General features: G+C 53.4%; 1 protein-coding gene across 8 annotated transcripts in view; it reads left to right on the forward strand.

Moving 5' to 3' along the window:
- Positions 1-11,365, forward strand: part of KMT2D (lysine methyltransferase 2D) — a 40,633-nt gene extending 29,268 nt beyond the window's left edge. For 6 of the 8 annotated variants that reach the window (XM_070789176.1, XM_070789179.1, XM_070789180.1 and 3 more), the window contains exons 41-56: positions 132-272; positions 397-564; positions 723-882; positions 1,511-1,586; positions 1,769-1,944; positions 2,053-2,183; positions 2,834-2,966; positions 3,045-3,172; positions 3,326-4,466; positions 5,427-5,563; positions 5,678-5,808; positions 6,297-6,344; positions 7,501-7,786; positions 8,019-8,092; positions 8,220-8,328; positions 8,461-11,365. In XM_070789176.1, the coding sequence (XP_070645277.1) occupies positions 132-272; positions 397-564; positions 723-882; positions 1,511-1,586; positions 1,769-1,944; positions 2,053-2,183; positions 2,834-2,966; positions 3,045-3,172; positions 3,326-4,466; positions 5,427-5,563; positions 5,678-5,808; positions 6,297-6,344; positions 7,501-7,786; positions 8,019-8,092; positions 8,220-8,328; positions 8,461-8,553 (3,132 nt within the window). In that variant the 3' untranslated portion in view covers positions 8,554-11,365. The remainder of the gene's footprint in view (positions 1-131; positions 273-396; positions 565-722; positions 883-1,510; positions 1,587-1,768; positions 1,945-2,052; positions 2,184-2,833; positions 2,967-3,044; positions 3,173-3,325; positions 4,467-5,426; positions 5,564-5,677; positions 5,809-6,296; positions 6,345-7,500; positions 7,787-8,018; positions 8,093-8,219; positions 8,329-8,460) is intronic. The other 2 variants (XM_070789183.1, XM_070789181.1) reach the window with 2 other exon arrangements.
- The last annotated feature ends 3 nt before the right edge of the window (positions 11,366-11,368 follow it).

The following is an 11,368-nucleotide window of genomic DNA, read 5'->3' on the forward strand; positions in this document are numbered from 1 at the left end:
GTACTCCAGTTAGAGTGGAGCAGACTTTGTGGGGCCTGGAGCCCAGGGGCAGAGCGAGCAGGTCTGGGTGAAACAAGAGGTGAGGGCGCTGAGGGGCACGGTGGCCTTCACTGTGGGTTTGTCCGACTTAGGATACAGCAGCAAGGAAGCCTTTGACACCGAAGCCCAAGCGGGTACAGAAGGCAAGCGACAGGTTGGTGAGCTCCCGAAAGAAGCTGCGGAAGGAGGACGGGGTCAGGGCCAGCGAGGCCTTGCTGAAACAGCTGAAACAGGTGACCCCCAGGAGCCAGTCCCCTGGTCCCATCCCAGGATAAGGGGGCAGCCTGGCCCCCAGCTGTGCAGTAGCAGAGAGGTACATGCTGCAGGATTCCAACCTTGTCATCTTTCCCCTTCTAGGAGCTGTCCCTGTTGCCCCTCACGGAGCCTACCATCACCGCCAATTTTAGCCTCTTTGCTCCCTTTGGCAGCGGCTGCCCGATCAGTGGGCAGTGCCAGCTGAGGGGGGCCTTTGGAAGTGGGGTGCTGCCCACGGGCCCTGACTACTATTCCCAGCTGCTTACCAAGGTCAGAAAAATGGCAGTACCTTTTGGGGATGATGAGGTTCTTGGGGAGGTGGAGTTGGGGGTGGCAGACTTGAGCAAAGGGCTGATGGAGTGTGGGGCCAGGAGATTATGTCAGTCTCCCTATGCCATCTTGCACACAACACCCCACCCCGCCCCCAGAATAACCTGAGTAACCCGCCGACACCACCCTCGTCGCTGCCCCCCACCCCACCCCCATCGGTGCAGCAGAAGATGGTTAATGGCGTCACTCCATCCGAAGAGCTGGGGGAGCACCCCAAGGATGCCGCCTGTGCCCGGGATACTGAAGGGGTGCTGAGGGGTAAGTCAGGGGCAGAGTGGGCTGCCTCTCGGCCCCGTCTTGGTGGCTAGGGTCCTGTGGTAGGGTTTGGGGTAGGAGTGGGTTGTGTGTTGCTGTGTGTGCATACACAACAGATGGTACTTGAGATAGGAAGGGCCTCTTCGGGACTGATTTGTTGGAGCCAAGGAGGGGCTTCTGGAGTCCAGAGCAAAGGCAGCAGGGCAGGGAGAATATTAATGAAGCTTTTGTTTTTGAGGAATGACCCAAGTTTCCTTACCCACAGGGTATGAACTCCAGTCAGATCTGGATTTGAACTCTGGCTCCTGCATTCATTTAGCTGGGCTACTGCAGCCGAGTAACTTGATTGACTTGTGTGAGCCTCAATTTTCTCACTCTAAAATAAAAACAATACTCACTTAATGGAGTTGTTGAAAGACTATAACCAATGAGCGTACACTGCAGAGTACATTCTTTAGAAAGGCTCAATAAATTTATAGCTCATGTACCCCAAACTGGCAGATGGGTGGATGAGTAGATAGTGGTCATAGAACTGAGCTAGATCTTATACCCGTTAGGCCTGAATCGTGGGAGAAAGCACAAGCAGCTCTGGCCTGACCTCAGCCTGACTTTTCTTCTCCCTACCCTGCAGATGCTTCAGAAGTGAAAAGTCTAGACCTGCTGGCCGCTTTGCCTACCCCCCCTCACAATCAGACTGAGGATGTCAGGTGTGGAGGGGGCAGAGATGGGGATGAGGAATTGGGGTGGGGTACCAGTTGCTCATTTTTCCTTGTTTTTTTCTTTTGACCAATGGCAGATTTCAAATAGGGCTGTAACATCCACAAATCTCTAGATTTGGGAGGGGGCACCTGCTGGGCTATAGCAGTGAGTGTCTACTTTTGGCCCACAGGATGGAGAGTGATGAGGACAGCGATTCTCCTGACAGCATCGTGCCAGCTTCATCCCCTGAGAGCATCCTGGGGGAGGAGGCTCCCCGTTTCCCTCAGCTGGGCTCAGGCCGGTGGGAGCAGGATGACCGGGCTCTCTCCCCCGTCATCCCTATCATTCCTCGGGCCAGCATTCCAGGTAGAGGTGACTCTGGGCCTGGACCCGGCTTGGCCTGGCCAGGCTGCATTGTCAGAGGTCAGGGAGTGAGGCAGCTGGAGCTTACACAGGTCCTTCTTTGTCATTCAGTCTTCCCAGAGAGCAAACCTTATGGAGTCTTGGATCTGGAGACCACCAGGAAGCTGCCTGCCCCAACTTGGGAAAAGGGCAAAGGAAGCGAGGTGTCAGTCATGCTGACGGTTTCTGCTGCTGCCGCCAAGGTATGTCCTGGGGATGCCTCTGGGCCAGGAGGGGATGCCGGTCAGAGGGCAGTCCAGCTTCTCTGGATAAATCCAGTCATTTAAACCTGTGTATTGAGGACCTCCTGTGAATGAAATCCCACACTGAGCTGGAGTGTGGGATTAGAAAAAATGTAGCACAAGGGGCTGCCCTGCCCTCAAGGAGCTCATAGTTCAGGGGTAAAGTGTTACCAAACATGTCCCCCCAGTCACATTGCATGGAATTCTGTTTTTGTTTTTTTTTTTGAAAATGTTATCAGGGTCTTGTGATCAAAGGAAATTGGAAATCTCAGTTAAAATAGCAAAACAGGTTTCTTTGTTACAAGACTCTGCAGATCCTTTACTTTGCTCATGTGTACTGGGACTTGCCAAGGGGTGGATGCAGTGTGTCATTTCCTAAGCCCAGTTACCGCAGGTCTCTTTCTGTGAGCTCCCATTAATGCCCACAGCGATTTGAGAAAGGCTGCCTTTAAAAGAGGTGCATGAGAAGAAGCCAGATGGCACAGGGGCAGGACTGACAGGCCGCTTAGGGACCTGCGTTCTGGGTGCTTTGGTCCCCACCAAGCTGGTGATAGTTCTCACTCTGCCACTCTGCCGACATGGCTGTCATATCCCCTTTCCTGCCCTGGCAGAACCTGAATGGCATGATGGTGGCAGTGGCAGAGCTGCTGAGCATGAAGATCCCCAATTCCTATGAGGTGCTGTTCCCAGAGAGCCCTGCCCGGGCTGGCATCGAGCCTAAGAAGGGGGAGGCTGAGGGCCCTGGTGAGTATGGCAGAAAAACTCCTTGGGGCCCACGGGGAGTGATTGTGGTGGGAATCTCTGACCCCTTCCTTCCTGCAGGTGGGAAAGAAAAGAGTCTGGGAGGCAAGAGCCCAGAGGCTGGCCCTGATTGGCTGAAGCAGTTTGATGCTGTGTTGCCTGGCTATACACTCAAGAGTCAGTTAGACATCTTGAGTCTCCTCAAACAGGTGGGTCTGTTGTTAGAAGACAGGGTGGGTATCTGGCTAGGACAGAGAAGGCAGAGGGCTTTGGGGCGAGTGGAATTTGGGTGGGAGGAAAGAGGTGACTAGTTAATTGAGGAGCCAGCACTAACAGTACAGGGCTCTCCTATCTTCCCATAGGAGAGCCCTGCCCCAGAGCCCCCCGCCCAGCACAGCTACACCTACAACGTCTCCAACCTGGATGTGCGACAGCTCTCGGCCCCACCTCCTGAAGAACCCTCCCCACCTCCTTCCCCTCTGGCACCCTCTCCTGCCAGCCCCCCTGCTGAACCCTTGGTTGAACTTCCAGCTGAACCCTCAGCTGAGCCACCCATCCCCTCGCCTCTGCCACTGGCCTCATCCCCTGAATCTACCCGGCCCAAGCCCCGAGCCCGGCCTCCTGAAGAAGGTGAAGATTCCCGGCCCCCTCGCCTCAAGAAGTGGAAGGGGGTGCGCTGGAAGCGGCTCCGGCTGCTGCTGACTATCCAGAAGGGTGGTGTGCGGCAGGAGGATGAGCGGGAAGTGGCTGAGTTCATGGAACAGCTCGGCACAGCCTTGCGACCTGACAAGGTGCCTCGAGACATGCGGCGCTGCTGCTTCTGTCATGAGGAGGGGGATGGGGCCACGGATGGGCCTGCCCGCCTGCTGAACCTGGACTTGGACTTGTGGGTGCATCTCAACTGTGCCCTGTGGTCCACAGAGGTATATGAGACCCAGGGCGGGGCGCTGATGAACGTGGAGGTTGCCCTGCACCGAGGCCTGCTCACCAAGTGCTCCCTGTGCCAGCGCACTGGTGCCACCAGCAGCTGCAATCGAATGCGTTGCCCCAACGTCTACCATTTTGCCTGCGCCATCCGCGCCAAGTGCATGTTCTTCAAGGACAAGACCATGCTATGTCCAATGCATAAGATCAAGGGGCCCTGTGAGCAGGAGCTGAGCTCTTTTGCTGTCTTCCGGAGGGTCTACATTGAGCGGGATGAGGTGAAGCAGATTGCCAGCATCATCCAGCGGGGAGAGCGGCTGCACATGTTCCGGGTGGGGGGCCTTGTGTTCCACGCCATCGGACAGCTGCTGCCCCACCAGATGGCCGACTTCCACAGTGCCACTGCCCTCTATCCAGTGGGCTATGAGGCCACGCGCATCTACTGGAGCCTCCGCACTAACAACCGCCGCTGCTGCTACCGCTGCTCCATCGGCGAGAACAATGGGCGGCCGGAGTTCGTGATCAAAGTCATGGAGCAGGGCCTGGAGGACATGGTCTTCACGGACGCCTCTCCGCAGGGTGAGCACGGGACCCTTGCAGCCATAGTATAGCATTGGGCGAGTTTCTCCCAGAGTCACCTTTCCGATGTTGAGACGAGACCTTCAGGCTCCTTATTGAGTGATCTTGTTCCCCCACTTCCAGCCGGTAGAGGTCTCTTGAAGTTCTCCAGAGAAAGTGTTTTGGCCTTTCTCAGCCACTTTGAATTCTCTATGTAATTGAAGATACTTTGCTTCTCTTTCCAGCTCCTTTTCTTAATCTCAGTGGATCTGAAGGATACGGGTCTGAGACCCTGTCACCCAGTTTACCCAATCTCATCCTAGGCTTGAGTTCCTTATGGTTGCTTTCCCCTGGATAAAATCTTTTGATCTTGGTTTCAGTATTAATGGTAAAAGTAACAGAATTAACGTTGTAGTGAGTGTGTATTATGTGCCACAAACTGAGCTGAGTGGTTTATGTAGGTTATTTTGTTCATGCAACCCTTCAAGGTAAGTACTATTATTATGCCAAGTTTATACATAAACTGAGTAGTGGAGAGATTTAAGTAGTGGGTTAGCCAAAAAAATATTCGTTCAGGTTTTAGAAAAAACCCGAACAAACTTTTTCACCTACCTAATATTTGCCTTAAGGGCCCCATGGCCAGCATTAGAACCTGAACCTAAGTCTTCTCACTCCAGAACATGCCTGGAGCTTGAGTTGCTCTGGCTCTCATGTAAGATGCATGGACTGTGTTGCATATCCTGGGCCCTGGGTTCATGTTTCTGTGTCACAAGGCTCTCTGATGCCCCTCCAGGGTGGGAAACCTCCTGGCTTGTTGAGGGAGACTGAGACTGGGAGGCCAAGAGAGGTTCCTGAAGAACCACACACCCTCTTGATAGCAAGGTGGGCAGGCTACAGAAAACCACCCTAGCATCAGATGGAGGGCTGAGGTCAGTAAGCAGAAGTTGCCTCTGAGGGCTGCTGTCTTTCCTTGTCTCGTAGCCGTTTGGAATCGCATCATTGAGCCTGTGGCAGCCATGAGGAAAGAGGCCGACATGCTGCGTCTCTTCCCTGAGTACCTGAAAGGCGAGGAGCTCTTTGGGCTGACAGTGCATGCCGTGCTGCGCATAGCTGAATCAGTAAGGAAAGGGCCGAGGGCTGGCGGCTGGTGGCTGGGGGCCGGGAGGGCCCTGGAAATGTTGGTCTTGCCCCAGAAGTGCTCAGGCTGAAGTGAGTGTGACCTGTGCCCACAGCTGCCTGGAGTGGAAAGCTGTCAAAATTATTTATTCCGCTATGGACGCCACCCCCTGATGGAGCTACCGCTCATGATCAACCCCACTGGCTGTGCTCGGTCAGAGCCTAAAATCCTCACACACTACAAACGGTGAGCTTGTGGGGCTGGACCAAGGGTTGTGGGTATGTGGTTGGTAGGGCCCTCTGGCTAATTACGAGTGTTTGGGGTTACAGACCAGAGTTCCCTTGGAAAGACTGGGGGTTCACTCTAGCCTCCTGACTTGAGGGTATACAGGTACCACTAGGGTATCCTTTTCCTCCCCCAGCCTCTCAGGTGCTTGGGGTTGACCTGCATCTAGGGACACTTCTCTTGGGTGTCCTGGGAATGGCCCTTGGGGAGGTTCTGGGAAGACGGTGGTGAGATCTTATGTGTAAAGGACCCAGATGCCACCTCCTCTCCTGTGTTGCTTCCAGGGGGCCTGTGATTCTCCCCAACCTTAGACAGATGCCCCACAAGTGCTAGATTCACCTTCCCATCCTCAGGCTGAGTTGGTGTCAAAAATAAATAGTTAGGAATATAATAGAAAAAAATAATAAAACCTTACATTTGTATAGCACTTTATACTTTTTTTTTCAAAGCGTTTTCACATCCATTATCTCATTTGATCCTCACAACAACCTTATGAGGTAGGTAGGGCAGGTGGTATTATCCCCATTTACAGCTGAGAAAACTGAGACCCAGGAAAGTTAAGTGACTAGACAAAGGTCACAGCTGGGACCAGAGCCTTACCTCTTGACTTGTGGTTCACTGTTCTTGCTGTGTACCACAGTAGCCTGACCTTGGTCCCTGGGTAGAGGGAGGCAGAATCCATGAGAGGAGGGCTTTCTTGAAGGTCTTCGGTTGCTCTTTGGGCTGTCGTAGAGTGTCAGACTCTACCCCTGCCAGCCCTGGTCCCTGATGCTCTACACCAGTGGTTTTCAAACTGTGTTTCAGAAAGCCCTGGAATACATAAACTGAGTGGGCAGAACTTGGCCCTCTCCATGCATAACTCTCCCCTTCCCCATATTGGATTCAACCAGAAGAGTTCCGTTTCCATCTAGTTTATATATTGGCATTCCTATAATGTTTTGTTAAAGAAAAATACAAGATTTCTGCTGTATGAGAAAGAGTCAGTTTGAAAACCACTGCTCTGGGATGGGCAAGAACTTGGCTGGGGCCCTAGGGTGGTGAAAAGGCATCCTGCTAGGCAGCAGTCATTCCCCTGCACTGAGCCATCTGCACAGAGCCCAATGTTATGGCAGAGAAAGAGAACAGTCTAAAGAAAGGAAAGGATACCACCATTTGGCTGTGAATTCAGGGCCAGTTTTAATTCAAATCCAGCCCAGTGTGGTAGACATGGCCCCCGTTTGCGGAGCTTCCAGCACGAGCAGGAGATAGGACTCAGAGATTTGAACAAATCCGTGAGCCTAAATTCCAGGCCTGGGCTGCTTGGGGAAGACCTCCCAGAGGTCGTGAGCATGGCCTTGAGTCTGGTTTGGCAGGAGGGTGGTAGAAGGCGGGGAGATGGGAGAGCAGGCTCAGTGTAGGGGAATCAGTGCCCCTCCCCTCCCTTCACACCCCACCCCGCCATCCTGGGCTCTCTCCACCACACAGGGTGTTGGAAGGGTCCCCGTAGCTAGTTGCTGCCTCACCACAGCCAAGACTCAGATGCCTCTACTCCACTCCCAAGGCAGCACGTGCCCTCATTGGAGTGTTACACACCCCAGGGAGGAAGCGGGTGGTGTGTGCCCGGTCTGGGCTAGAGCTGTCTTGTCATGGACTATGGACTGTATCACCTCCCAGGCCCCACACTCTGAACAGCACCAGCATGTCCAAGGCATATCAGAGCACCTTCACAGGAGAGACCAACACCCCGTACAGCAAGCAGTTTGTGCACTCCAAGTCATCTCAGTACCGGCGGCTGCGCACTGAGTGGAAGAACAATGTCTATCTGGCTCGCTCCCGTATCCAGGGCCTGGGTCTCTATGCAGCCAAGGACCTAGAAAAGCACACAATGGTCATTGAGTACATTGGCACCATCATTCGCAATGAGGTGGCCAACCGGCGGGAGAAAATCTATGAGGAGCAGGTATGGGCTGGCAGAGGGGCCATCATGGTGCACTTAGCCAAGGGGCAGGGGCAGGATTGGGGCCAGAGGAGCAGGTGGAAAGCTGCTGTGGGAAGAGGAGGGGAGAGGCAGGAGAAAGGAAGAGTAAGAAATGAAGATGAGCTCACTGCCCAAGCCCACCACCTGACCCCACCACCACCACTCCTGCCCTTCTCTGATACTCTTGCCCCTTCTGCAACCTCTGCCTTTCTAGAATCGAGGCATCTACATGTTTCGAATAAACAATGAACATGTCATTGATGCTACGTTGACCGGAGGCCCTGCCAGGTGAGAAGAGGGATGAGCAAGAAGGGATTTAGAGTCCCTCAGGGTGGTACTCTGGGGGTAGGCCAACAAGGAACCAGCATCATCCAACCCAGTAGCTTGATATTTCTGCCTTTGTCCCACTGCCTAGGTACATTAACCATTCTTGTGCCCCTAACTGTGTGGCGGAAGTTGTGACATTTGACAAGGAGGACAAAATCATCATCATCTCCAGCCGGCGAATCCCCAAAGGAGAGGAGGTAAGAGGAAGCGTCTCTTAGTGAGTGACAGAGCAGCTCCCTCTTCTCTGCCCAAAGTCCAATCCCAAGGCCACCGCCCTCCCCCACTTCCTCTGGCGGACTGGCCTTGATTGTGCCCTCTTCTCTTTCCAGCTGACATATGACTATCAGTTTGATTTTGAGGACGATCAGCACAAGATCCCCTGCCACTGTGGAGCCTGGAATTGTCGGAAATGGATGAACTAAGAAGCTTTGAGGCTACCAGGCAGGGGAGTCCCCCCACCCCCAACCTCTTCCCTGAAAGGGATGAGGGGGAAGAGAGGTAGCAGCCAGAGCCAGGACCCAGGGCTGGGGCTGCCGGCTGACCGGAGCCCCTGGAGCAGGAGGCTGGGGCAGAGGGCCCTAGGCCAAGCCCACCCTGGGCACCAGGGATGACCCTCTTCCCCGCCACCGGCCCCCAGGCTGGCATCTCTGCCCCCAGCTCCAGGAGGGGCCAGACAGAAGCAGCCATTGGGCATCTCAGGTTTGAGGGGGATATGGGCCGGGAACTACCCAGAAGCATCTGGGAGGCAGCAGGGAGGCGGGAGGAGGATGTGTGGCCGGGCCTCACAGCCCTGCTGCTCCCACCGACCTCTCTGGCCCAACTCAAGGCTGCAAAGAGACTTGACTAAGCTTGACAATCCCAAAGGCCGGGTCCCACACCTGGCCCTGCCTGCCGGGTCCTGCCCCCACCCTCACCCCCATCCCCTTCCCTCTCGATCTGTCTCTGTCTCCCTCTTCTCCTCTGTGTTTCTGTCTCTCTATGGGTTGTGTTTCCTTGTTTTCCACTCTGACAAATGCAACATGAATGGGAAAGAGGCGCCCAGCTGCCCAGGAGGGCAAGCCAGGCAAGCCGGGCAAGGAGACCCCGCACCCACACCTACCTCATTTAAGTGTTGGATTTTTTGCTGTTTTGAAATGTGAGACCCTCTCCAAGCCCCCTACTGCCCCAACCCTCTCCCCCACCTCACTGCCCTCTTCTGAGTGGGTGGAAGGGGGGTAGGAGGAAGAAGAAAAAACAACAACAAAAAATCCATCTTTGTTTTTAATTACGGGCATGGGATGGTGGTTGAGGCTAATGATGATGAAGATTGGGGATGACTGGCCCCTAGTTGCTCTAGGACTTCCTTCTCCATCTGGACATGGGGGCAGGAGGGGTGTGCTCAACTTAGGACCAGAGTATCTCCCTCCTGTTTTCCCAACCCCATCATGAGCCCATTTGCCCTCCAGCCCCTGGATGGGGTGGGTGGGTGGTAGGGTGAGGGCTATCCCTGAGTGGCATGCCCATACCCAGTGAGGCAGGGTGTGGCCCGGAGCTCCCACTTTCCCTCAGTCACCAAACTGCTGCTGGTCTGGTGAGAAGGGGTGGTGATGTGGGGGTGGGGGAGCTTAGTGTCAGCGCGGGGAGGGTGGGGGGTATTTATCTATTTATACATGGGATTGTACATAGTCTTGTGGGGCATGGGGGAGCCGGCTGGAGGTGAGAACCCTCCCCTCTCCCCCCACCCCCGGGGAGAGCAAATGTAAAACTACTAATTTTTGTGCTTTATATATTCTATATAAATATATCTATTTTCTTTTTACAAAACCAGTTTATAAATGGTAGGGGGGTGTGGGGCGGATACATGGAGCTCCCCTTGTGGGGGAGCCCCCTCCATTACCCAACCTACCGCCCTTTTCCTCACCCCCTCCTCCCCACCCCCTGGCTGTGACTGCTGTAAGGTGGGGGTATAGAGGCTGGGCGATTCCCACCCCCTTTTGTATAGTTGGACTATGTTATAACGCACAAAAGTGAGCTGGCCCCAGGGGGAGCCAGAGGGTAATGGGTTCCCCTGCCTCCCTTTCCTTCCCCTTTCTGCCCAAGCTTGTGCTGCAGTTGAACCTCTTCCTGGGGGTAGGGGTAGATCAGGGGGTGGGTGAGGCCCCAGACCCCTCTCTGGTAGGGAGCCATGGGGATGAAGATGAAGCTTATATGCAGTTCTCTCCTAGGGGCTGTGGGCAAAGGGCATTTTGTAATTAATATTTTCAAGAATCAAATGTCTGGAGTGTGGGGGTGGGCTTGGTGGTGGTGTATGGGTGGGCCTGCTGGAGGGGGAGCACGGTCGCTGTTGTGATTTTAGGTTTGTTTTTGTTTGTTTTTGAATTTGGGGGGTTGCAGATTGATGGGGGTAGGGAATTTTTTTTTTTTTTAAGCTGCTTCCTCAACTGTTTCAAGCTGCAAATGTTTTAAGAGAATAACATCCCCCACCCCCACAGAAACCACTGTAATGAAATCACAGTGGGGAGACTGGGCTTCTGCCCCCAAAGGTATTGGATGTTCCTTTTCCAAGAGCAAAAGGTCTAGGTTACAGGGAAGGGGAGATTGGCTCCTGCCAGTCAGGCTCTGATTGGGGCTTGGGCCCTGGGATTGGGAAAAGGGGATGGGGCAGACTTTGTAAGCATATGCTAGGTATCTGATAGTCCTGTAGAATTTAGTGAAGAAACCTTATACAGTTTTTAATTTTTATATAAACTAACTCAGACCCAAGCTACAAGGTTGGAATTTTGGTTGTTGGTTTTTTTTTTTTTTTAAGTACCCCGCCTGTATAATTGCATCAGAATTCCCTCCCTCCCCCTCGCCCCCCCCCATGTTTGTACTTTGGGTTGGTTTACACTTGCACATATTCAATTTTCAGTTTTTTTCCCATTTATGGTCTTCTCCCCTCACCTCCAGGACCCTCCCCCTTTTTAAAAAATAAATCTCTGACAAGTGTGAATCCCGTGAAGACTTTATTTTGTGTTGTGTGTATCCTGTACAGCAAGGTTGGTCCTTCGTAACAACGGATGAAATGATTCCCTTTTTTAAAGTGCCCTCTCTCCTTCCACCCCCAGCGCCCCTGTCCTTGGCATGTTTTGTATCAGCGATCATTCTGAAGTGTACATAATTTATGTTGCAAGAGGCAAAGGGCAAGTTTTGGATTTTGCTTCTTCCAAGTTTGTTTTTAAACGACAAATAAAAAAAAGAACATTTTAAATACAAGCG

The sequence above is a fragment of the Bos indicus genome, chromosome 5, assembly GCF_029378745.1.
Source record: "Bos indicus isolate NIAB-ARS_2022 breed Sahiwal x Tharparkar chromosome 5, NIAB-ARS_B.indTharparkar_mat_pri_1.0, whole genome shotgun sequence".
Classification (NCBI taxonomy): domain Eukaryota; kingdom Metazoa; phylum Chordata; class Mammalia; order Artiodactyla; family Bovidae; genus Bos; species Bos indicus.